At 36.0% G+C, this 27,052-nt stretch overlaps 1 protein-coding gene across 2 annotated transcripts in view; it reads left to right on the top strand.

Moving 5' to 3' along the window:
* LOC131428526 (open rectifier potassium channel protein 1) overlaps positions 1-27,052 on the top strand; it is a 63,934-nt gene that overhangs the window by 21,202 nt on the left and 15,680 nt on the right. The window contains exons 2-3 of one of the 2 annotated variants that reach the window (XM_058592526.1): positions 13,576-14,266; positions 14,729-14,955. In XM_058592526.1, coding sequence (XP_058448509.1) covers positions 14,814-14,955 — 142 coding nt within the window. In that variant the 5' untranslated portion in view covers positions 13,576-14,266; positions 14,729-14,813. Of the gene's footprint in view, positions 1-13,575; positions 14,667-14,728; positions 14,956-27,052 lie in introns of both variants that reach the window. The other variant, XM_058592525.1, reaches the window with a different exon arrangement.

Below are 27,052 nucleotides of genomic sequence, written 5' to 3'. Positions count from 1 at the left end.
ATTTGCAGTTTCGACATTACAGAGTAATGAGTGATTAAAATCTCAAATTGTCACTTAAAACGACGAACATTAGAATAATGTCATGAAAACTGAAACACCGAAGAATATTCATGCAAAAAACACATGCGGATTGATAAAAAAAGGTATCATCTCACTGCTAGGTGGATTAAGCACGTTTTTTTGGGTTCAAAATGTCCGGGGAACAATGGTCGTAACAAATCGATTATTATTTGAGCTTACAAGGTTGACTACATCACATAAAATCCAAAAAAGCAACCGCTTGTTTGGCAGCCTTTTTGAGCCGATTTTATCTCTCTCATGTTTCGTTACATTACCAGGGAACTGCAGCAGAAAACAATGGCGCCGCCATAGAAATCGACTTACCTCCACAAAAATAACATTCACTTCATTTTTATCGCGACAACATATATGTTTTTATGCACTAATCGCATCTAAATTTGATTATCTAGACATTGTCAGAATAGATGTTTGATCCATGCTTTTGAAGGCGAGATATTCAATGAAAAAGTTGAAAGACGGCGTTTTCAGCTATGCAATTCTTCCTTCAGAAAAAAGACTTTCCCGACCGCTAAAGTCAAAAAATCATTCTGAAATTTTCACAGAATAATCTAAACTAATTCTTTAAGAGATTGTCAGTTGGGCTTTTTTGATATTCGTCACCGTTTCTGAGAAAATCAGATTTGAAGCGTGAAAATAGTCCTTTAAAACGCCCTAAAACACACCGGCCTCAGCCCTTAATGCACCTAGTGGTGTAATGATGCCTTTCTCATATTACTTATATTTCCAAAAATTTCACTTGAAGATTCTGTCAAGAAATTTTGTTTTCTATCTTGAGTAAAATAAGAAACTTTCTTTGGATATAAACTAACATAACCTTTTGTAAACAGTTATGTCAAGTTAATAAGAATTTTACTTTATTTTGCATCGTCGCACTAAATGATTGAACACACTTCGCTTTATAGCTCTAGAACCGGAAGTCGGACCCGGATAAAATAAACAGCATCCTATGAGACTATAGGAACTTTTACTTGAGCCTAAGTTTGTGGGAATCGATGAAATCATCTCTGAGAAAATTTAGTGAATCTCGTTCTAGAGTTTTTGACCACCATTTCCATTACTTGGAACCAGAATAACCGAAGTCGGTTCGTTCAGTAAGTAACTAATATAGCCTACAAATTAAATCAGTTTTGAGCCAAATCTAGAATTTTTTTTAAATTTTTTTTTAGAATTTTTTTTAGACGGTGTGAAATTTAATAGTAGCCTATAGGACTACGAGATTTTCTTTATGAGTGACATTATTTGACACATACTCACACACATACACGCACAGACACATACGTTGCTCAGCTCGATGAACTGTGTCGAATTATATAGAGCACTTAGCCTTTCTGGTCAATTTCCACTGGTCAATTCAAGTGATTGTATAAACTTTCTATATGAGAAAGGCAATAAGTGCACTTTTATTGAAAAGCATCGTTATCATGATCTTGTAATAACACTAACAAGTATGTACAAATTGAATAAAAGGATTAGGAATTTACATATTTTTCATCTGAAAAATATAAATTTTAATGTGGCAACCCTGCACGAACATTGAACAAAGCACGCTGTGAATGGAGCAAAGCCGCACGTACCGACGCGTACCAGTTTTGCATCGTCATTTTCTCATTTTTTTTCGATTATAGAGAGGTTTTAACAATGTTGTCATTCACCTCTTCCGGTCAGAAAAGTTTTCTGACCCTATGTGCGGGGTTGGGAATCGAACCCAGGCGGGCAGCGTGAAAGGCATCGACTTACCCATCACGCTATACCCGTTCCCATACATCGTCATTTTGAATTTGAATGCTTCGATACTTCTCGCCTTATAATTTCGGAACTCGGATCAGGACACAGTATATTTAAAGACAATGAGAGCTTTAATTTGAATCATGCTTCGTGAAAATCGGCATAACCTTTGCTGAGAAACCGAACTGAGTTCCGTTTTACCTTTTTTCATATATATATATATATATATATATATATATATATATATATATATATATATATATATATATATATATATATATATATATATATATATATATATATATATATATATATATATATATATATATATATATATATATATATATATATATATATATATAAATAAAATAGGTATAGAATTCGCTCGAAGTTTAGAAAAATTTTCCGAGGCCAGAGTTACATACCAATCGATTCAGCTCGACGAACTGAGCAAATGTCCGTGTGTGTGTCTGAATGTGTGTTTTCAACTAAGAGGTCGAGATCTCAGAGATGGCTGGACCGATTTTGATCAAACTAGTCGCAAATGAAAGGTCTCCCCGTCACCCGCTATTGGATGGTTTTGAGATCGGTTGTTTACTTTATGAGTTATACAAAGTTCTATGTCAAAATTTTAAGTTTTTTGGCAATATCTGTCACAACTAACCTTGAAAACAGATTTTGTTTTTAGACTTAGATTCCGTACGGTAAGAGCTATCCACCAAAAATCCGTCCATTTTTAACGGAGATATCGATTTTTTTGTGTAAACGACTTTTCGCCTTATTCCAGTAGCAGGAGCTTCACGCGTTCGATGATAAAGCGCTGTTTCGGAGCCAAATGAAACACGATTTTTTTTATACTGTTACATACAATTGTTTCTAAGTACCAAAAAGACTGTGTACAGCATCTTTTTTCGTGGCATTTTGCCTCGGACCGATTTTAGCACGGTTCGTTTTTGGCAACATAATCGATCGAATATGACATATCTATACCTGATGGCAACATTTTAGAGTTAAAAGCAATTCCATAATTATATTGATTTAAACTACTTGCAGTAAAAAAATGCTAGAAGAACATAACTCATATATACCATTCGACTCAGTTCGTCGAGATCAGCAAATGCGTGTGTGACCAATAATTTCACGCAATTTTCTCGGAGATGGCTGAACCGTTTTCTACAAACTCAGATTCATATGAAAAGTAGTTCACTCCCAAACAAGATTCCTGAATTACGTTTGGACCCGACTTCTGATTGCGGAACCACAGAATGAGATGTGAAACGAAATTAAAATAATTCAACTCATTTTTCTCGTAGATGGTTGAGGCGATCTAAGATTCAAATGAAATCTAAGAACCATCTATGAATCAAATAAGAGGTCTTAAAATCTTACAAAACATCTTACTTTTTAGATCCGACTTTTGATTTAGGAGATACAGGGTGATTAGTATAAAAATGTCCATTTCACATAAAATAATCAGTTATATCGGGTTGACAGATTTGGATAATCGATAGCCAAATAAATTTATTTCAGTTTAAGCGGTATTCAGTATTCGATTCGGAAGGTACCCAGAAATTTAATTCGCACTACAATTTCTCAAAGATCTCTACGCACTCCTCAGGTGAATTTAACTGATTTAGGCTATACCGATTTTAGAATCGGTTCCAGTATCGAATCGTTTTTCAAAGCTCAATCATTTTCTCAAAAAGTCCAAATCGAGCATCAAAAACAAAAATTCAAATTAAAGGACTTATGGTCCCATACAAAATTGATTAATTTTATCCGATTCTGGAATTACAGGATGATGAGTTTTTAAAATTCATACAGATATAGAAGATATAAATTGTTTGGCGTGTTAATTTATGGCCATACGAATCATTTTGGGTTTTGCTAGTTCCTGAATACCGGCTCTGGGAGTATCATCAATAATGACGAAAAACTCTAAAGTGGAACTTACTTCGACATCTCATGGAATGTTCAATCGATTGTCATACGTTAAGATTAAAATTCGATACGATTCGCAGCTTCGACCTTACAGGGTAATGAGTGATTAAAATCTCAATTTGCCGTTTAAAATGACGATAATTACAAAAATGGCATGAGAACTAAAACACCGAAGAATATCCATGCAAAAAACACATGCGGATTGATAAAAAACGGTATCATCTCACTACTAGATGGATAATTCACGTTTTTGGATATTTTCTTCACTATTATCGGAGCTTTCGGGAGCGGAAACCGAGGACTAGTAGTCCCAAAATAGTTTTATATATTCACAAACTAACAAGATCTGCCAATTAGATGAATTTAGCAGTAAGTTTTATAAAAATGTGCACCTCGTTTCGCTATCATTTGTGAGAAAATACTCATGAAATTGAAAATTTCCACTAATCGCACTGTAATACCGGAACCGGAAGTCAGATCTGGATGAACTTTTCGGGGACTTTCTAAAGAATTTTAAGACCTTTCATTTGCTTCTTAGTTTGTGAAAATCGGTTAAGAAATTTCCGAGAAAATTGAATGCGCAATTTTTAAAAAGTGTACTCATATTTCTTTGTAATTCCGGAACCGGAAATCGGATCCAAATGAAACTCAGGAATTTTGTATGAGACCTTTGGGACGTTAAGACCTTTCATTTGAACCTAATACCGTTTTCGTTTTAGAACCTACACGCGGGCAACTCTGAATCCGAGTAAAACGAACACGTGTTACGCGCCCTAGACAACAACTCATACAAAAAAGAAAAAATAAACAAACTCGCATGGATGCGTTGTGCGACCCGAGAAAATTTTCAGAGCGAAACTACGCGATTGGAGTCCGATCTAGAGCGACCGCAGGTTGCTAAAACAAACATATCAAACGTTGTTTGGGCGACTCTGGGTCAGCTTTCGGGCTGCTCTGATCAATAAACGAAAATGGTATAAGCTTGTATAGATCGGTTCAGCCATCTTTGAGAAAATTGCGTGACATTATTTGTCACATATACACATACATACACACACCTGACACTCGGCCCTCCGGGCCTCTGTTGTAAAGTCGGTTTTCACAGCGATTGCATAGCCTTTCTATATGGGAAAGGCAAAAATGACGTTGCAGCATTGAATACAACAAAAGATATTCACGATGAAGTTCTACCCATTCTTGTACAGAATGCCCTATAGTAAAGTAAGACGTATTCACGTCCGAAGCTTCACATTCATTGAAGTCGAAAGTTATTTCGTGTGAGATCGCAAGCGAAGTAAATTATCAAGCCAAACCCCAAATTACTGGTTCTAAAGAATTCATTAAACATATTTATTCTGGACGAACGAAAATTCCATGTGCGAAACAGCTCATAGCGGCGGTGGCACATTTGTTCAGTTGAAAAATATTTGAATTGGATAATGTTTTTCAGGCCAGTCAAAAGTGAATGGAACACACCGTCTTTGTGTAAACTGAAATTCTGGGAAAACCCCCATCTGAAATGCAAGTTAAACACGATGCCTATGGAATGTGAGAAATGTCAGGATGCGACCAGGTCCGTTGTACTTAATTATCCGCTTAAATGACTTCACGCGGGGTGATCGATATACCAAATATCATACTGTTGATGTTCAAATGTGTGCAAATATATTTCCAAGCATGACGCAGCAGCGGCAAATACCTACGACTCACGTCACGACGAGCGCCGCCCGATTTTTGCTATTTGAACTGCTAAATTTTTGTTCGATGATTTTATCATTGGCCTGTTTGATGCGTCGTCGCGTGCCTTTCATATTTTTTTGTACCGCGATCCAAACAATGATTATTTAGTTTGGTTAATCGATTTCGGGTAGGCTTGACTTATCTAGTCTTACGTTGACTTTTAGTCAGAGCCTATAATGTGAATAAAAAACGTTCGTTTGGGAAAAGGGGCTTTACGCTTGAAATGTATGGTATTTTTATTCGGACGAATGGAATTCGTCAGGTCAAACACTTTCGATGGATTATGTCTTGTTTGCTTTTTCACCGTGAATAGCTGTGTGATCAGTAATTAAATATCTGTGAAAATGCAAACTTAAATCTTTGCTGTGCTCCACGTGGAGTTGCAGAAAGGCTAACTGACAGCGGCCTAATTAGTTGATCTATCAGCGATACGCAAATGTAACACTTCTCTGAATTCGAAGCTTATTTAGGCATGAAGAAGACAAACAAAGCTACTTCGGGGTATTACTTTACAATGCGGAATCTGGCCTTTTCTCTCGATGAGTTTCAAAGTTGATTCTGTCTAGAGGACTAGTTAGTGCTATGACCCGACTGATCCTCCCAAATCACAGGTCGAATATAGTATAACTCGATCATCACCGGGGTATAATAAAGGGCAATTGTGTTGTTTGAACTGTTTGTTGTTTTCATTTCGGTAATTGATTCTATACCTTTATTTGGAACGAAGTCATAAACCAGCTGCTAACATCCGGCTTTAGGTGTAATTTCAGATGAATGATGATCAACTGAGTTCCTATTATGACCATTTTTAGATGAGTGTTCTGGTTTTGTATACTGTTAGGAGCTCCATGTAAACCGGAATTCCTCATTCAAAGTGAATTTTAGCAGAAAATAAAATCGTAATTGTCTTTGTAAATTTGATAAAAAATGTATCCTTTTGAAGACTTTATGGGGTTTTCTTGCGAATTCGTGTGAAAAACCTTGTACTTAGATTAGAACAGCTAGTTTAGGACTGAAGTCCACTAGAAGATTGAGAGCCCTTTTATGTTCTTCCGAAATTAATCAAAACAAATTTATGGCTCTTCCGGCGTAAAGCCCCTGATTGAGCCCACAAATGACTTATTCATATTCAAAAAAAATTGCATGGCCAACATCAACTAAGTCTGTATCTTCAAACAATTAAATTTACGCTTTGAAACCTTAAACATTCGCTTTGGCTGGTATGTGACAGTGCGTCAAAAAAATCGATACTGCTTCCTAACCAGGAACGCTTCACTCGAACCCACAACCAAAAAGTAATATTGAAGTAATGCGTTCGAATCAAGTTAAATCGATCAACAAATCATCGAGATACAGGCGCTTCATATTAGGTCTGAGAAATCTATCGCCGATAGTTTTAAATTTTCCTGTTAGTTACCAAAATCCACAGCCAATTGGTATTCAATATGGTCAAGTGCAGTGCGGTAAAATTTCACTGACCACTGACTACGGCCACTGACTGTCAGCAATTTTTCTTCTCATTCATTTGACTTTTGTTGCCAAACTTAAGTGAAGCTCACAGAGTTCATTGTCAATTGAATAACCGTACCTAGTTATTTGAAGTTTTGCTTGCTCAGTTCCAAGTGGCAAGTAGTCTAGCTGATACTTTTTCTTCGTTGTTGGTAGTGAGCAAGCTCGAATGAATAGGCATTAACATCAACTCGAAATCAGAAATTCTCTCCGACCAGAATTATAAATAGAAGGTGGCAGTTCACAGCTGAGTTTTTGATTATCACCAGCAAGTTTAAATCGATAATTTTTAACTATTTGAAATGTAATGAGATGTACTCGAAAATATTGGCAATGAAAACTGAAAGAGGAAACAATCAAATTGTGTGTATTCTGTAATTGATCTGGCAGCATTCGGAATGTTTACATGAACCTCATTTGAAGACCACTCTCACACTATTGAAAGAGATATTTTGTCGCTTAAAGAGATAAACTGGCGGTGGTTAAACTGAGCTGCGAATAGAAGAGAAGTGAACGAAAAACTAAATGCTGCCGTTCGGTATGTCACTGCAGCAGAGTGATCGTCTGTGTGTTCTACATTCGGTTTCGATTGAATTGAATGAAGTTTTACTGCACTTCGACTATCCGAAGAGCGAATGGATGAAACTCGCTCACAGCCAGGAGTTGACTAAACAAAAATCTGTTGGAGCATCTATAAATATAAAAATGCAGAGGTCATTCTATTTTCATATTTTTTGGGCGAGACTAAGTTCGACGGGTCAGCTAGTTTATTTATAGATTCCGTTTTGAGCGATAGTTCATACTGTGCAATACTGTGCAAATCGGACGAAAGGATGACATCATTATGGCAAGCTCTGAATTGGTTTGTGAAAACATAGATAGATTCAAACCAATTTTTCAATGGTTTTATATTGAAATACTTAAGCGGCGGGTATGGTCTAACACTTTTGAAACATCATTTACTATTTTCTTTATATTTTCTTATTGTAAAAAATTTCAAGAATTTTCTGTGAAATTTTCAAGCCTATTGGAACAAAACTCTGGAAACTCTGGACCTTTATCTATGGCTATCTCATTATACGAAGAAGCAAGAGCTCGGCGCACAGGCCCAAGATTTCTACTTCGATTGACTTTAAAACTTGACAAAACATTCTTGAAATGTTTCGTTATAATAAATTATAAAGGAAAATATATAATTTTTTGAAAATATTAGACCCTAAAGTAGTAAATTGTTTCCATTGATTTTACAGACAAAAAACTTTAAAGGCGTTTTCCTCGAAACCAGGTTTTGAAAGTCCGTGTCCATCGTCATTCAAAAACTACTGCACCAATTTTTTTCCAAATTTTGCACACACTTCCTACACATAAAAAACCATACCCCAACGTTTTCCTTTTCGTTGTTTGTAACTTTGGGGAGGTTTAACAGCTACGAAATGGCGGATTTTTTTTGTGAAAAATCGTAATTTTCACTTTGAAAAACCACCAAAAATAAAAAAAAATCAAACAGAAACTGGGGTCTAGAATAACTTCTTCTCTAACTATGCTGCGTTAATTTGTTCACTTCTGATTAGTCTGCGCTGAGATACAATGGACACCGCAAATCATGATTTTTAAGAAGCGTTCTCAAAAATACCTCTTCACCGACTTATTTCTCAATATTTTTCCACGAAAAAATTACAAAATATTGCTCGAATGATGCTTTTTACTATGCAAAACATTTGAATTTATTTTGTTGAACGATAATTCTGGAAAAAAAATACACAAAAATGATGATTTTTTCATCGTTTAGACCCTACCCCCTCCTTAAACGGCAATACTTAATTACATTAGTTAAATGTTTCCGAACCGATTTTTAGTCAAATTATATGAATCCATTAACATATGACTGAGTTATAAGTGTTCAAAATTATGATAGGAAAATGCTACGTGGTTATTTTAATAATATCAAAGTCAAAGACGAAACTTAAAACAAATTACGTGGCTGGATTTGTATTTTTCAATTGACACTCGGCCTCGTGTTAAATTGATGAATACATGGAATTATTGATCATGGAAATTTTTACTCCCGGTTTGACAGGAGTGGTCATAGTAGTCGGTGAGATTGTTCTAATTATTATTTAAATTTATTTGTACTTTTTGATGAAACCCAGCTTTCCGGTAGCTTAGAGCGTATCCTAGACCTCATTCCTACCCAAATCTTTAACTTCGAGACATTTACAGAAGAGAATGATGAACCGTCGTCCTTCCGGAAAGTAGGTAAGGCATCAACATTTTCTCTTCTCTTTATTCCTTATCCATCTCTGTAAACGATGGAGATGGATTCGGTCAGAAATAGTGACTATCATGCTGCTGAGACGTTCAGCTTGAGTTGGAATTGTATCGACTTCCTATTATATTTCCTAAGCAATTCTTATATGTCAATCAACTAGCAGCAAATTAGTATGCAATCCGCTAAGACCATTGTCACCACGGAACGCAATTTAGAAATTAATCGAAAATATCTAACTAGAAACAAACGTCCCATTCTTTTTTATGCAATGACTGAGTGGAAACATACATTGGAAAAGACAAATGAATGATAAACTCTTAGAAAAGATGATTTTTTTGGAAAAAGATACGCTCAAAGACAGAACTCGAACCTGCGTTCTTATGCATTCCGTGCATACGCGCTACCATTTCGCCACTCTAAGCCTTGTGATAGACACATAAGTTTTAGCATGTGTTTTATTTAAATTTCAAATCAGTATGCTCTTAAGAAATACCCTTTACATTTACCAATTCAAATTTCCTGCAAGAATCGTATTGTACAGCTTTCGAACCCTCGGCCTGATCGATGCTTCTTGTTTCGGACTACGTTTTGGTTGTTTCTGCTTCTTATAGGTTCGAAGATTCAAACGTTCTTTAGCACGAAGCACATTTGGCTTCGAAGTGCCCACTTTTTTGGCCACATCCCAAACTGAAACTTCCTTCTTTTGCTCGAACGCCTTCAGTATACGTTTATCCAACTGAGGGTTAGCAGGACCTTTTTTTCGACCCGTTTTCGGTTTATCCTCAAAGGTGTTATTCTCACCGAACTTTCTGATTGCATTTCGCACGGCTTTTTCACTTACTTCTTCCAGTTTTGCTATCTTTCTCAGTGACAGTCCGCGTTCTGTGCACCATTTGTACACAATTTTTCGACGTTGTTCTACTGAAAGTCCACGCATTTCGAAACAAACTGATGAAAACGAATAAACAGGACGCAGCTATAGAAATTGACAGATTCTGAACCATTGCGAAATGGCAGGGGTTTTGGTTGCGTCCATACTTTCTGGGACAGTCTTTACTTCTATAGGAAAGGTAACAAAGTAGAAATTTGTTGCGTTTGACCTGTAAAATCATTTTCTTGTATTTAATTGACTGTTTGAACACTACTTTTGAATAAGTGCCAATCTTCGAATAATTTGAAGGTAATGCATAAAAAAATGCATTAGTCCTTTTTAAAATTCAGTCTTGAGTCAAATCGGTCTCCCTATCCGTGTCAAATAAATTGTTTTCCACAGTGAAGACGTGTGCTAAGTTTCATCCAAGCTGGAATCCGGATTTTTTAATTTGTGGGAATTGTATATTTTTTCGGTTCTTGCACTATAAATGATTTTTAACGTTTTCTGCTATGGAAAGTTCAAGTCCGGTTTCGGTACAGAAAATATTAATTCGGTTTTCGTATTCAAAACTACTTGAAGGGGGTTCCAACGATAAGTTGCACTTATCAGCAGTTCATATAATGCTTAATCACTTTTTGAAATCTGCTATGTTTCACGTATCACGCAGAGAGATTTTTCAATTAAATGCTTTGGAAATTAATGTTTCATTCATGTCTATTCATGATCATGATCACCTCTCCGGATGAGAAAAACTCCACTAAAAAAAATTAAAACTGTCAAGTATATGAACACAAAAAGGTTATAAGTCTTCAAAACTGATCTCACACATACATTTCAAATTACCTTTCTTTTTTTTGAATATATAAACAGAATCAGGAATATATTAACAAATATGGTTTGATTTTTATGTTCATTTGATAGAACGTTTTGCTGAGAGTCTACGAATAGTTAAGGCATCATTTTTACAAAATTTTGCATCCAATTAGAAAGTGATACCCATATGTAAAAGAATCCTGCAGTTGAATTTTTGAACTTTACATGCATTAAAACTGTTAACTTCGAAAATACTCTTGAATCAGGGCTGGAAAGATCGAGATAAAAAAATCATCAAATCATAATCACTACCGAAGATGATTGCTCGTGATCTTTCCCAATAAAGATAACTACTGATCTAATCCTTCTAGGATCGGTTGATCAGTGATCTTTGAATCACATCGATCAAAATCAATACAGATCTTCCCTCACACAAATTCGGTAGTGATTATTATCACTGATTCCTGTAAGATCAAATCACTGGACGATTCGATCAGCTTTGAACAATGTGGAAGAACATCACATATGAGTGAGATCAGACATGAGTGCCGATTGATTTACGTCTAAAATCGTGAAAATTAGTGGCAACAGTAATCCTACAGGAATTTTTAACTAAGAATAACGCATGTAAATGAGACTTTTAAAATCGTGGCAAATTGCCAATTTTGTATCTTTGGGAAGTTTAGCGATGTTCGAAGTTTCAACACATGTTCTCGTTTGATACAAACTAGAGTACTAGATGAAGGGAAATGAATGCTAGATGAAGGGTGTATGGAAACAATCAGTTCGGATCGTAATCATATCGATAATGTTAATCTAACAGTTTTCACTACGCAATAGCAATACGCAATGCAAAATTAGTAAAAAATATATCACACCAAATAGTGATTAAAGTGAAAAAAAAACTTTGTTTAGTTCCAGCTGGTTGATGCTGATGAGGCTTATGAACTATTTATATATAACCCAATAAAAAGCTATTTGGCATGAATTTGATTTATAGAAGTAACAGCAGAGCAGCATTTGGCGCAGCGTTCGAATCGGCGTAGCAAAATCCTGCACTCCTGTTACTTCTGTGTATGATATTCAAGCTAAATAGTAGCGTAGCACGCTTTGTGATTGGATACGTTATTCTTATCATTATAATTAATATTCATCGCAGCATGTATGTTAATATTATAAGCTGTTTTTATTGATGATATTACATGACGGTATTACTGAATAAATTGCAAATACATCATGAAACATGAAATCTCGATTCCATTTCGGATCTAAATGATGAAAAAAAAATCATTATTTTTGCAAATTTTTTCAGAACTATCGTTCAACAAAATAAATTCAAATATTTTGTATGATAAAAAGCATCATTCGAACAACATTTGGTAATTTTTTCGTGGAAAAATGTTGAGAAATAAGTCGGTAAAGAGGCATTTTTGAGGATGCTTCTTTAAAATCATGATTTGCGGTGTCCAATGTATCTCAGCGCAGACTAATAAGAAGTGAACAAATCTAAGCAGCACAGTTAGAGCAGAAGTTTTTCTAGACCCCAACGTTTCTGTTTGATTTTTTTTAAATTTTTCTAATTTTTGGTGGTTGTTTAAATTCAAAAGTACGATTTTTCACGGAGAAATCGGCCATTTTGTAGCTGCAAAACCTCCCCATAGTAACAAACAACAAAAAGGGAAACGTTGGGTTCTGGTTTTTTATGTGTAGAAAGTGTGTGCGAAATTTGAAAAAAATTGGTGCAGTTGTTTTTGAAAGGCGATGGACACGGACTTTCAAAACCTGCTTTCTAGAAAAACGTGGTTAAAGTTTATTGTCTATAAAATCGAAGGAAACAATGTATTACTCAAGGAAGCACGTAGGCTCTAACATTCTCAAAAAGCCATATATTTTCTTTTGTATTTTGTTATAATGAAACATTTCGAGAATGTTTTGTCAAGTTTTTAAGTCAATCGAAGCAGAAATCTTGGGCTTGTGTACGAAGCTCTTATTTCTTCGTAGTATGAGATCAACAAAGATAAAGGCCCATAACTTGATGAGTTTTGTTCCGACAGGCTTCAAAATTTCACAGAATATTCTTAAAATGTTTTACTATACAAAAATATAAAGAAAATAATAAATTATTTTTCAAAAGTGTTAGACCCTACCCACCCCTTAAGTGCTCTTATTGATTAATTGCGCATTTTTAACCGCACTGCAACTAATGGCCCTTTATTGCAGAAAAAAAACATCTGCTCGTGTTTCGTTCTACAGCGGACAGGAATCTCGCACATTTACCCGAGACTGCTGCTTCCATATTGCAGCGGGGAATAATCGTGATTAATTTATTGCGATCAGCTCTGGGATGATCGATTACTTCACTTTCAGCAAGTATCGCTAATAATAACTCAATGAAAAGTAATAGTTTGTAACATGGTTCAGTAAAATTAATGTTTTTTTACAAACAGCTAATGTACTGATGAGTCGAAGACGAAACGTGAAAAATAAAATATTTTCTTTTTGATCCCAAAAGTCGTATTCTCGTTTGGCCAATAAACTATTGATCCGATAAAAACTCGATTTTTCGCGCCTCCTATCTGAAACACTCCTCCTAAAACTGGTTCTTTTTCACGTTATTTCTCAGCTCTCGGAGATCGTGATCGAACGCCGGCTGAATGGGAAACTCCAACCGCGTCGTCAGTCGTCTCCCGTTTGTTAGCAAACTGCATCGATAGTGGATAGCACGTGGAAGTTCATCGAGTCTCAGCCGCAGCAGCCGCAGATTTGGCAGACAGGACTAAGATGTGATAATATGGAATTTCGGAGCAGTAACCTCAAGCGTCTCTTGAACTGTTGGAAAATCTGCGACATCGATTACGAGCCGATTTCGTTCTACACACGGATCCTACGATTGCTGCTTCTTCAATTGGATCTGCCGGAAATAGACCTGCTGGAATCTGTCGGCTGAGTAAGCGAGAAACCTTCGCTCCGGAGATCGTTTGTGGGAACCTCGCCTCGACGAAAGGGGGGAGGAAAACAGAAGGAAACACGTACGGCAGCATCTTACGCAAATCCATCCGCTGGCAGTGTGACGATTGAATCAAGTACGCGCTTCATCCAGGCCGGTTGCCCGCGATCCCGCAAGCCGATCATTTCGTAATCCGGTGGAGATGATCTAGTTTGCGTGAGGAAGTGCACTCTTGCTGCTTTGTTTGATATTTGTGCGGCGAACTGAAACTGTGCCATTGTGCGTTCAATCGTTAGGCATTATTTAAATTGAGTTAGTGTTTTTTTCTTTCTTCAAGAAATTACGACGCGCCGGTAAGCGTAAGTAAGTAAGTAACTAAATTGATCACAACTAAGTGAGCGGATGAAGCCGGAGTGTGATGAATAATGACGGCTAAAGTAAAGATGATAAACAAAAATTCTAATTAACTTCTCAGTGGAGAATGAACGGCCTATCTGGAAGTGAAATTCCGCTTTCGAAAAAAATGGGAATATGAATAAATGTAGGCAATAAATTAAATATTGTGCTGACAGTCGAATGAATTCTATCGCCATCGGCAGCGGCTTACCGGGAACGGATTCCGTTGAAGATTATCACTTCCAGTGCTAATGTTTCGGGATCGTGTGTGTTCTGGCGATTAACACATTTTATGATTGACCTAGCGCGAGTGTGGAAGTGTGAAGGATCGTCGCTGGCAAAGGATCGCACTAACTGTACTAATTTTACTCGTAGGATCCTTTTGAATTGCCACAGTTGAAAACGAAAGTGTTGATTTGTTTTGTTTTTTTAGTACTCGACGACGCGTTGATCGTAAAATAGGGTAAACTGAATGATCGACGATCGGATTCTAGTCGGGAAAGTGACTGACGCGAAAAATGACACCGAAAGAGTGGCTTGCACTGTTTGCGTTTTACGCTGCCTATCTGTTCTTCGGAGCCAGCGTGTTCTACCACAATGAGCATGCCCTGGAAACCGTGCGGAGAGCAGAAGAACTGGCCGAACGGATCGAGATGAACGGTAAGAAATTATGAACGAAAATCTCATCGATTATTTTCCAAAGTCAAAATTATTTGGAAACAAATGTTTATTACGATTTATAATTGGCATTTTTAAAGCGAATTCTCCATTCTCTAGAGTAAAATGATTTCAAATTTATGAAAGCGCAGCGATTCATAAAGTAATTATAAAAACATCGTTTACAACGTTGTACAAATATTTTAGAATAAATAACATTTTAAACATATCAACCCTTTGATAAATCCACACAATTGCATTTTTTTGTAAATTTTTAGCATGGAATTGAAAATGGTGCTCTTAACAGTTCTCTATTTGAATGAACAGCAACAGCAATGTTTATTAATAGCCCCAAAATAGTCGTGACATTATCATTATCGCTTTCTGTGTTACTAAATATGTTGACAGATTTGTATGTCTTACAAGTTTCTTACAAGTTTTACAATCGAGCAATTACAGAAGTGGATTAACACTTCACAAACCCCATCGTCAGTGTATTTATTTTGTATTTTATTTTGCACGGATGGAAAAACCAATTGGACTTAAGACTGACTTTCGGAAACTGTTACAAACTATTGAACATTCCAGAAAATACGCTGAAATGCTTCGAAAATTTTCTTTTTATCCGAAAAAAAGATTCAAAAAAGCATCTTTCATATTTGACGAATTTCGCGCGAACTCGATTAAATGTTGGCAGCACCCTCTCAGATTTAAATGAAAATTGATATACTGCTACTTGCTGCTTAAAACACTTTGCATACTTTGTTTTTCCAACAATAACGTGGACTGTCTTTTGGAAATGACCAAACTTTTTTTACCAATATTTTTTCAAATGGTAGTCGAAAAATGACACATCCTACAAAGAAGTATTGAATGAGTGGTTTTTACAATATTAGTCAAGTTTTTGAAAAAAAAATAACAGTTTGTAAAGAATTTTTTTTCAAATAACTTTGTTTACTTAAAAATGTCCAACTGAATTTTTGACTGTAAGTAGGGAACACAATCACCTATCTTGTTACAAAATTTCATCCAAATCAAAAATGTTTTTATTTTGCAAACCGACTTAAAATTTTCAAAATCGTTTTTTTCATTTTAGGAGTCGATTAAAATCTTTTGCAATATTTTCATTCGAAAACTTGACTAATTTTGTAAAAACCACTCATACAGCTCTTTTTTGTGGGATCTAGAGCATTTTTGGAAAAACTAAGTATGGAAAGCTGCTAACTCTGAATACGATTTAGCGCGAAGCTCGTCATTTCTTGAAATATTGGCATTTCTATTAGTGGTAACCATTCCCGTTGAATTACGAACTACCAATTTGGGGATACGATAGAATGAAAGCGAGCGCGTCGGACCCGTGTAATATTCACTCTCGCAAAAGTTTTCAGAAACTATTTTCTGCTCGTTTTTACACAAAATATAATAAATCAAGTCTTTACTACTTGATAAAATTGACTCGGAAGGCCAAGTTTCCTACACCTTTCGACACAGTTCGTCGAGCTGTGCAATGTCTGTGTCAAATAATGTCACTCCTTTTTCTCAGATATGGCTTAACCGTGTTTGGAACGACGAAAAAAGGTAAAGTTACTCTTAATTTGTGATAACTGTTTACACATTGGGCCGTATGAAATGAATGGCCTTATGGTCCCATAGATCGCTATTGAATTTCATCCCGATTCGACTTTCGGTTCCAGAATTACAGGGCGATATGCATAAAAATATGTGCAAATCTATGAGAAAATGCACACTCAATTTTCTCGGAAATTTCTTACCCAATTTTTACAAACTAAGATTCAAAATAAAAAGATCGTGAAATTCTTTAAAAAGTTCTAGAAAAATTGATCCAGATCCGGCTTTCGGTTCCGGTTATAACAGCGCCATAAGTGAAATATTTTCAATATTATGAGTATTTTGTCAAAAGTGAAGGCGAAACGAGGTGTAAATTTTTATAAAACCTACACACTTAAATTTTATTGCTGAATCTCGGCAAAAAAATGCCGAGATTTGCACAGCCGAGAGATCGGTAATCATCTCGGCAAAATAATAATTACTGAGAATCTCGGCAATACCAAATTTGTCAACTGTCAGTTATTACCGAACTTGTCAGCAGCATTTCTGCTGTTACCTCGGCAAAAGCGATTACGATCGAATAATCAATTGCCGAGTCATCAGTAATCGAACGTAGAAAGGATTTTTTCGTTATTATTGTATTAAATAAATATCACAAAATCTTAGGCTAGGGAAAGGGGGTGTTTTATTGATGTCCACTTTAATGCGGTATACAAAAAAAAACAAACCTCAAAAGAAAACATCACGGTTAAAGACAATTATTCCCAGTGCTCCTCAATGCATCTACCTGGAAATAAGAAGACTTTTGTAAGAATATATCAACAGCAGAGTCTTTTATTTCACTTATCTTTTCAAAAAATATAAGAATCTCTTACCTTCATCCAATATATATTATTTTCCCACTCCACCAGCAATGGCTACGTGGTGTTTTGCACATTCGACAAGAGACATTAAATGACAAGTGTTTCACCGAGTTTCAGTAAAAGCTAACACACTGTTCGAAATATCGGCAAACAGATTTGCTGATTTCGGTATATTTGTTGTTTACTGACAATCTCAGCATTATATTTTTCCAAACTTCGGCAAAAGAACGCACTTTACCGAGATTTCGGAAAATAGCATATGCATTACTGAACAATCAGTAAAATGTCGTGTTGCCTATCGAATTCGGTATTTCATTTTGCCGAGCTCAAGAATCTGTTTTAAGTGTGTACTGGTAAATTCATCTAGTTGAAAGACATTGTTAGTGAGTGAACATATAAATCTACTTTGGGACTACTAGTTCCCGGTTTCCACTTCCGAACGCACCGGTATTAGTGAGGAAAAGCTCCAAAAACGGAACTCACTCCGGTTTCTCAAAAACGGTTAAACCGATTTTCACAAATCATGATTCAAATTGAAGCTCTCAGTGTCCTAAAAAATGCTGTGCAATTTCATCCCGATCCGGTTCCGAAATTATAGAGTATGAGTATCAAAACTTTCGACCTGTCATATAAATTGATGCAAAACCATTATGTGCTGGTACGGAAGAAGAAAACACCAGCGCATAACATAACTGTTTACAAATTGAAAAGGTTAAGATAGTTTGTACACAAATAAAGTTTTTGAATTTATTCAAGTTTGAAAAATTTTTAGACAGAATCTTCTAGTGATGCTTTTGAAAATATAAGTAATAGGCATCATTACACCACTAGATGGATTAAAAAAGCTTTTTTGTATATAAACGGGTGGAAAACTCAAACCACTTTGCAAGTTGAGGCAATATTCATGTAAAACGTTCATTTGTGACTTCGTATTGAAAAACCTGTTTTAATCCACCTAGTGGTGTAATGATGCCTTTCTCATGTACATATAATATTGTGGTATTCTATTCAAAAAATTTTTCTTCGATTTTTGAAAGAAACCAAGAGATTGTTTATGCATAACATACAGAATAAAACAGTGCTTTGATTGCGTAAGTCATCCTTAAGAAAACGAAATAGGTTCACTATTATATGCACTTCGGGAACCGGAACCCGAGAACCGGTATAATCAAAATCGGTTCGTACGGCCACCAACTAACATGACATACAAACTCTACTAGTACGCACTCTAATTTACGATTTAAATGTTTGTTGCATCCGAAAATATGCAGTAAATTTTAGTAGGACTTTTCCGTTTTCCGCATCGTAGCATAAATTCCTTACCATGTAATTCCGGAACCAAAAGTCTGGTCCGTATTGAATCCACCAATTTCGTATATGAACATAATGTCTTTGTTTTGGATCTAAGCTTATAAATATAGGCTCAGCCATCTCTGAGAGACTATAGCGAGCTTCGTTAAGGGCTGAGGCCAGTAGGTTGCGTATAACCACGTGGCTCACTTTGATGCACTGATTTATGCCATGAAGTGTTGCTTAGTGGATAAGAAGCCAATTAATTCGAGTGCAGCAACATATTCAAGACCGGCCTAATCATCGGCCAAGCGAGGAAAGGTGAAGTCACCATCAGATAATGATGACTTTTGTCCAAAACGTCTCGAAAAAGAATAAATTTCATTTTTTATTTGAATAATTGCAGTCTTTACTTACATTTTTCCATTCTTAGCGAAATTTCTTGGGGTGTCGGTAACCGAACACCTTTTATTGAAATGGTCAACATTTATCATAATTAATAAAAAAAGGCTTGACTATTGCCTAGAAACTAAGATCAGTTTTGAACTTAATATTGAAGCTTTCAGTGTATTGGACAAAGAAGAAGTAGTCTATGGCTATTATTGGTTGAACTTAACCCTCAGTTATGCCTACAATTAACACCCCTTTCAACTCAGTCAAATTAAATTGATGAAAGATTGTTCTGAGTCACGAAGAGTACTTCTGCTGCATCTGATGCAGCATCTTGTTGCTATGGAATCACAAAGCTGGACGTAATAAAATGTTCATGTCCAGCGAAAATCAATCATTCTAAGTTCTCTTCCGTACCGTTTTCGATATACTTTCGGACCAATCCCAAAGATGAACCATTGAAACACAGTGGACAATTTTCCAGTGAACGATGGAAGTAAGGGCGGCCGACATTCATACTGTTGAGATGTTCTGTCTGAGTTGGAATAGCATCAGCTCCAAAATATAACATCGACAGTCCCATGACAAAAGGGCCTAACTGCAAATGACAGTTTCTCTTTGTATACTTTTTCTTTCACGATTTACCGCACTGTTTTTATATTTGACACCTTACTCTCCGCAAAACTTTCAAGGCAAAACCACAAGCTTTCGATTTATATTGGAAACTTTGGTTAAATTGCAGTAGTGGATCCGTAGTAATCAAAAGAGAAAGTAAACAAAGAGAGGCTCTCATTCGCAGTTAGGCCCTTTTTTCGTGGGACTATCGACATAATTATCGTCAGTCAGCAAAGTACAAGATCATCGTCACAATGTAACTACCCTGTTAATTGTTAGCTCATCATCAGCTGCTAAAACTGTTGATTCACATTGTCACCAAATGGTCGTATTCTCTTTATTTGTACTACCCTTAGGTGTAGAAAAAAAATTCCACCCGATCAATCAGATTGATTCATTCTAGAACCGGTCAAACGTGCTGTGCCACCTGTGCATCAATAATTCAATAATCAATATTCTTCGGGCAGGCCGAGTTCGCCAACCGGTAACAGCGTAGTGCATTTTTTGAATAAGTTGACGCTGATAAGGGATGGGGTGGTGCGACTATGTCTATGTCTTAACAGAATAGTCGCGAAATTTCAAGGGTTTAAAATTACCTTCAAAATTGCAAACGAATTATCAAAATATAGAAAATATTTTACTTTAAACCATTAAAAATCATAAATCAAATAGAGTTCAACTTAACCTATGCCAGTAATTCTAGTTAACCACTAAGTTGCAAAAGTGGTTCAATTTGAACTGCCATGCAATGAGGCGTCGGAGAGAAAACGTACTCACTTCTATTCGTAAATTTGACCCCATCGTCCCCCATAGATATCTTACAACCGGTGCGGAACTGTGTGTAAATTTTTCTTCTTGTTATAGCTAGTAAAACTCATGTTTAAAATTTATTGCGATTACACATTCAATTAAGTTTACATTCCACGAACAATTATTTACATATTCGTTAAACGTCGATGAATTGTGGTAGGTGGATATATGGAAATGATTAAGGGTGTCACTCGGGTAATCAATTAGATGTCTCTTCGCACAGTTATTGTAATATCGATTTCCCTGAGGCTGACCCAGAACAGTTTCTTCAAGCAAACAATTTTGATGAAGCTGAGTTCTGCCATGAAAATCGGATCCAAAACAGACTGACTTCAAATAAACAGTTTGACAGCAATTCCAGTAAAAAGGTTCGGGTTCGGTTGGGCATCCTGAAAACGACACAAGTTTCACAGCTTGTGCAATCAGGAATCTCAGTAGGCCAGAATCGTTGCTTACGTAGATAACGTTTCTAGTGAGTTTTCAAGCCACAAAGTGAGCTGCTCAGCAGTTCGCCAATAGGTGGAACTTGTTTTGATTTCTAGAATAAACCGTACAGAACAGATTATGTTACCGACGGGGTTTTCTACTCAACAAAGAAAAATAGTTAGCTACTTTTACACCTGCATTACAGCACATTTTGGTATCACGTTGCATTTTATGTGGCCATCAAATTGTAATGGAACTAAATTTGCATCGATTCCTGTATAAACCGATCACGTTCACCTGGGGGAACACGTTCCGCACAAACGTGCTGTGAATTGAAGCATCTCTGCAAATAGTGCATTTTAAGTCATAAAATAGTTCGTTTTAAATGTGGATCATGGCGAATATGAACCAAGGTTTTTGGATAGAAGTTGAGGAAAAATTTAATGGAAGAAATATTAATGTGCATTTCGCTGGAAAGCGGGTAAAATCAAGATCGACTTTCTACGGTTTTGATGAACCTTTGTATACGTCTTCAGGGTGAACAAATAATAACTTTGAACAGGTAGAGAGATTGATTTGACTTAAAAATGATTTTTAAAGTGAACGAAAGCATTTTTTTCGTGCGATACAAATAATGGTTCCCAAGAAGAAGTTATACACAAAACATAAAATAACCTATTATTTGACTACTTTTTACTTATATTGGATTTATTAGAATGTTTTCATTCATTTGTTCTTTCCATTGTTGTAAAAGAGTTGGCAAAGAGAAAAAACATTCAACAGCGAGACTTTCGTTCAGTGATTAGGCACATGAAACATGAAATTGAGTGAATAGAACTCAACCGCAGATCATTATGTGAAAAGTACTCAAAATTAGATAGTTTTTCGAGGACAAACCTGGTAGGATTCTTAACGTTAGAAGACTTGTGGCACTAGCCATGCAATGCTGTACACTCGCCCAAAAGAAACTAGTTAAAACATTTATGATTTTGGTTTTACTTCTTTACGACTTACAGTCTTCTAAATGGCAAACTAGGACACAAGTTTTAGTGTGAAGGATGTGCCTGATTGTGTTAGTATTTAGTTCTATGATCATTGGAGAAACTCGCAAGTTCTCCCACTCAATACTAATTAAGCGATTTCTCAGTTTTGTGACCAATACTACTTTGAATCTTAATTTTTGATTTCAATTTGATTGCAGTTGCAATTGCAAGCTGACTGTACTGCCCATACTCGCATATCAGTCCCATATCGATTTTCGCCATTTTTGAGTTAGCTTTAGGAATGAAATCTATCCTTAATATACTCTCAGAAATTGCAATAAAAAAAAAATGTGAAAAAATATCAACTCATGTCTGTCCCATATGCAAAATACCCGCATATCAGTCCCATTCAGTGCAAATTTCAATAATTTTATTTGCTGAAATGTTGGAATAGTAAAGGTGTATTATCGATATTTCATGTAATAATATCATGATTTAGCATTAGGTAGCACAATATATCAAAAAATTCGGAAATAATATTTTAATCGTCTTGCCGATTTTCCATATGGGCCGGATATGCAAGTATGGGCAGTGTATTGAAATTAGAGTATAAATTTGTAGACTTCGCTATGCCGCACTCGACCCCAACAAGCATACTGTTTGACTTTGATAATTTCCTCTCGGTTGTGAAAATGGAAACAAAGCAAGTGTCGCGACTTGTTCAAAATTTTGCTTGTGCATCGCGAAAATACATACTACTTGCTACAAGCGAAATTTTCTCAGAGATGGCTGAACCGATTTTAACAAACTTAGGCTCGTTTGAAAGCTACTCAAGTTCGAAGATCAAAAGGCTGTGACTTCTGGTTCCGGAGATATGATAGTATGAATGACGTAACCGACAAAACACGTTGATTTTTACCGATCTTATATATGAGGATGCCAATACTTTGGGATCACCTCCAATTTCTTAAAACGCTAGTGCTAAAAACTTTAAGCACCTAGAAAAAAAGTCCTCTTGCAAAATTTAAGATCAATCGGACATGGGTTAGGGGTGCTGCCCGGCGGTTAAGGTTTGAAAATTTTCGATCTTGAAAAAGCACCATAGGGGGGAGTACATGAAAGGCTATAGCAGGATAAGCATGTGAAATCTGCCCCCAAAGGGAATTTATAATGTTATACCACATTCGAAAGGTCATAGACTGGACACAATTTTCTCAAAGTTTCAACCCTTTAACTGCCATATTGACGGAGCTAGGGTGGTTCTGATGATTTTTATTTGATTTGATTTTTTAAGAAACCGCTCCTCCGAAAAATTTGAAAAAATCAGGTATATTTAAGACATTATGAGGAAGGTTTACAATTTTTATCAAAATTTTTGAAGATGTATTTCTTCCATTAAAAATTACTTGAAAATTTTGAAACATATTTTTTCCCTCTTCCAATTTTTGCACCACCCCAGATTTTGTAGTGATAAATAATACAAATTTGGACATTTTAAAGTGGTATGTTTTCATAGTTTTAAAAAATATGGACGACCACAATATTTGATTTTTTTTCTAAAAAATAAATAACAGTCGACCATGCGTCCCCATCAAGTTCTGTTAGAAGGAAACCCATGGTGCTTTGTTCTCGTAGTTTATGCAACTCAAGCGCAGGGCTTACAAATCAAAGCAAGCAAGAACTTACTGGTATGTGGTTCATATATGAATGGTAGTAATATATGAACGTCGCGAGTATCACACATATGAAATTCGGTTACGGCAGTCAAGAACTGGAGCGGGTGTCAGTTTTTCACGTGTTGCTGATGGATGTAATGAAGGAATAATGAAAAAATCATAAAGAAATTCAATTGACGTTTTCGAACACAAAACTCCAACTTTATCTTTATCAGACATTTTTCCAGAAAACTATAGACATCCCCCTCGATAACATATCTTTATGATAAATTTTGACACTGTACTGAAATTTTCATTCTTTCTTTCATTATTCTTGCATTAGGCGTCATGCATTAACTATGTCACGCAAAATTTGAATAAATTATTCACAGTAATATACAAAAATATGTATATTACTATGGGATTCATAGTAGAATATTCATTTGACTCTTGAACTGATATTTATATATTGAGCAACATAGAAAATGAATGAAAATTTACCTCAATTTTGAGTATCGACAATCAAAGCGATCAATTGCACTTTGTTTAGTCATCAACGAAACGAGACAGTACAGATTTTCAGTTCATGAGATATTTTTGAGAAATCGATCGATTCCACTTCTAACTTTCTTCAAATAGTACATAGATTAGATCATTAAAACTCTTATCCTCCAAGTTTTAGTAACTCTGATCAGGGAAAAGTTGAAAATTTAAAAAATTTAAATTGACTTTCCATATATTTTACAAAAGTAGTGAAAGTAGCAGAAATCAATGATGCAGATTTGTTAAACAATGCTATAGGAACATTTAATGACAAATAGTATATAGATTAGATCATTAAAACTCTTATTCCTTCAAATTTTAGTTAGAAATGCCATTAGAGCAGTTTATAATAAACAGTGAATAGTTTCAATCGTTAAAACTCTTATCCTCCAACTTTCAACAACTCTTATCAGGCAAAATTCTTATCAGGCACCTACGAAAATTCCCTTTGTAAGGTTCTTCGAATTTAAAATTTTAATTTGTGATTTGATGAAATCTTATGCGAAAAGTTCGAAAAGAAATATGTGTTTTTGTAGAAAATTGTACAAATTTTCAATTCCCGTGCATTATTTGACGATTAAATGCACTGGAAGCTTATCCTCTATCAATTTGTAGCTATCCTCCAAAACCTTACTACAGCATAAAAAAATTTGGAGGATAAATGGAGGATAGCTACAGACCGCTAAATTGTAAAGGTTTTTTTAGGAATATCAATAAACAGTTTTGAATTGTAGTCTTTTCCATGGAATATAAATGAGCCGGAAATCATTTTCATTGTATGGAAAAAACTCTTTTTGCCTTTCTCACATAGAAAAGTTATGCAATCACTGTTCAAACCGACTTTTGAACCGAGGCCCGGAGGGTCGAGTGTCATATACTATTCGACTCAGTTTGTCGAGTACGCAAAATGTATGTATATGTTTGTGTATGTATGTGTGTAAGTACGTGTGTATGTGTGTTTGGATGGCTGAACCGATTTTCATGAAGTTCCTTATATTTTCGAATCCGACATCCGGTTCCGGAATTACGGGGTCATATGCGCATAATAAAATGAAAATAACTGCAACCGATTCATACAAACTTAGATCCAAATGAAAGGTGTAATTATCCCATACAAAGTTCCTGAATTTTATTCCGATCCGACTTCCGGTTCCGGAATTACTGAGCGATTAGTGAAAAAATCCTATTTCAAAATACTTCCTCGCTTTTCTCAGAGATAGTGTGACCAATTTCTAACAATCTTAGGTTCAAATGAAAAGTCTCATAGTCCCTAATAAAACTCCCAAACTTCATCCGGATCTGACTTCCGGTTCCGGAATTATACGGTAAAATGTGTTTAAAATTTGATTCCGTCACTTAAAGCGTCGAACCAAAACACGTAAAACAATTTCTAATCTGGCTTTGAAACTACTCCAATCGGTAGCTATTATCATTAGACCACCAAACAAATCGATTTCGGATATCCTGGTTCCTGATTTGCAATTCCGGAAGTACCGGAAATAGTGGTTATATATTCCAAAAGGGATGTCACTCACTTTTCTCAGCGATGCCTTGACCGATTTGCACAAACCAGGTTAAAGACTGTTCCAGAAAGTATGGACGCAACCAAAAACCGCTGCCATTCCACAATGGTTCAGAATTTGTCAATTTTTATGGCTGCGTCCTCCTGTTTACACTCTTCTCTAATCACTTGTGCAGTTGTTTATTCGTTTTCATTAGTTTGTTTCGAAATGCGTGGACTTTCAGCAGAACAACGTCGAAAAATTGTGTACAAATGGTGCACAGAACGCGGACTGTCACTGAGAAAGATAGCAAAAATGGAAGGAGTAAGTGAAAAAGCCGTGCGAAATTCAATCAGGAAGTTCAGTGAAGATAACACCTTTGAGGATGAACCGAAAACGGGTCGAAAAAAAGGCCCTGCTAACCCTCAGTTGGATAAACGTATACTGAAGGCGTTCGAGCAAAAGAAGGAGGTTTCAGTTCGGGATGTGGCCAAAAAAGTGGGTACTGCGAAGTCAAATGTTCTTTGTGCTAAAGAATGTTTGAATCTTCGAACATATAAGAAGCAGAAACAATCAAAACGTAGTCCAAAACAAGAAGCATCGATCAGGCCGAGGGTTCGAAAGCTGTACAATACGATTCTTGCTGGAAATTTGAACTGCATAATCATGGACGACGAAACCTACGTGAAACTCGATTACAAATCCTTGCCGTGACCACAATATTATACGGTGCGAGGAGGGCAAATGTTAAACCAGTCCGAGACATCGATTGAAGTCGAAAAATTTGGTAAGAAAGCTATGGTCTGGCAAGCAATTTGTAGCTGCGGTAAGATTTCGAAACTCTTCATCACCACTGCTTCAATGAACAGCGAAATATACATCAAGGGATGTTTACAGAAACGACTTCTACCCATGATTCGAAGCTACAAGGATCCTGTTGTCCTCTGGCCAGACCTTGCTTCTTGCCACTACTCGAAATCAACGGTAGAATGGTATACCACCAAAAATGTCACTTTCGTCCCAAAAGACATGAATCCACCAAATTGCCCACAACTTCGACCAATTGAGGAATTTTGGGCATTAACGAAGGCACATCTTAGGAAACATGTCTCGGCAGCCGAAACCATTCAACAGTTCGAAAAAGATTGGAAAACAGTGTCAAAACTTGTCGCCAAGAAGTCTGTACAGAATTTAATGAGGAACGTTCCCAAGAAGGTGCGCCAGCTAATCTACAATGGCGAAGTAGCAAATGTTGAGAATAATATTCTGTTGTTGTAGTCTAATATTATCAGTATATTGAATAAAATTATAGTGTAGATTGTTGAAATATTTATAGCATCACTAAAAGCGGCAAAGTAAAAAACGTAAAATAATTTCTAAACTCGCCTCAAAACTATTTCAATTGGTAGTGATCGACGTTGTTCTGCTGAAAGTCCACGCATTTCGAAACAAAC

Source organism: Malaya genurostris, chromosome 2, assembly GCF_030247185.1.
Source record: "Malaya genurostris strain Urasoe2022 chromosome 2, Malgen_1.1, whole genome shotgun sequence".
In the NCBI taxonomy this organism is placed as follows: domain Eukaryota; kingdom Metazoa; phylum Arthropoda; class Insecta; order Diptera; family Culicidae; genus Malaya; species Malaya genurostris.
This window is presented reverse-complemented; position numbering and strand designations above follow the sequence as displayed.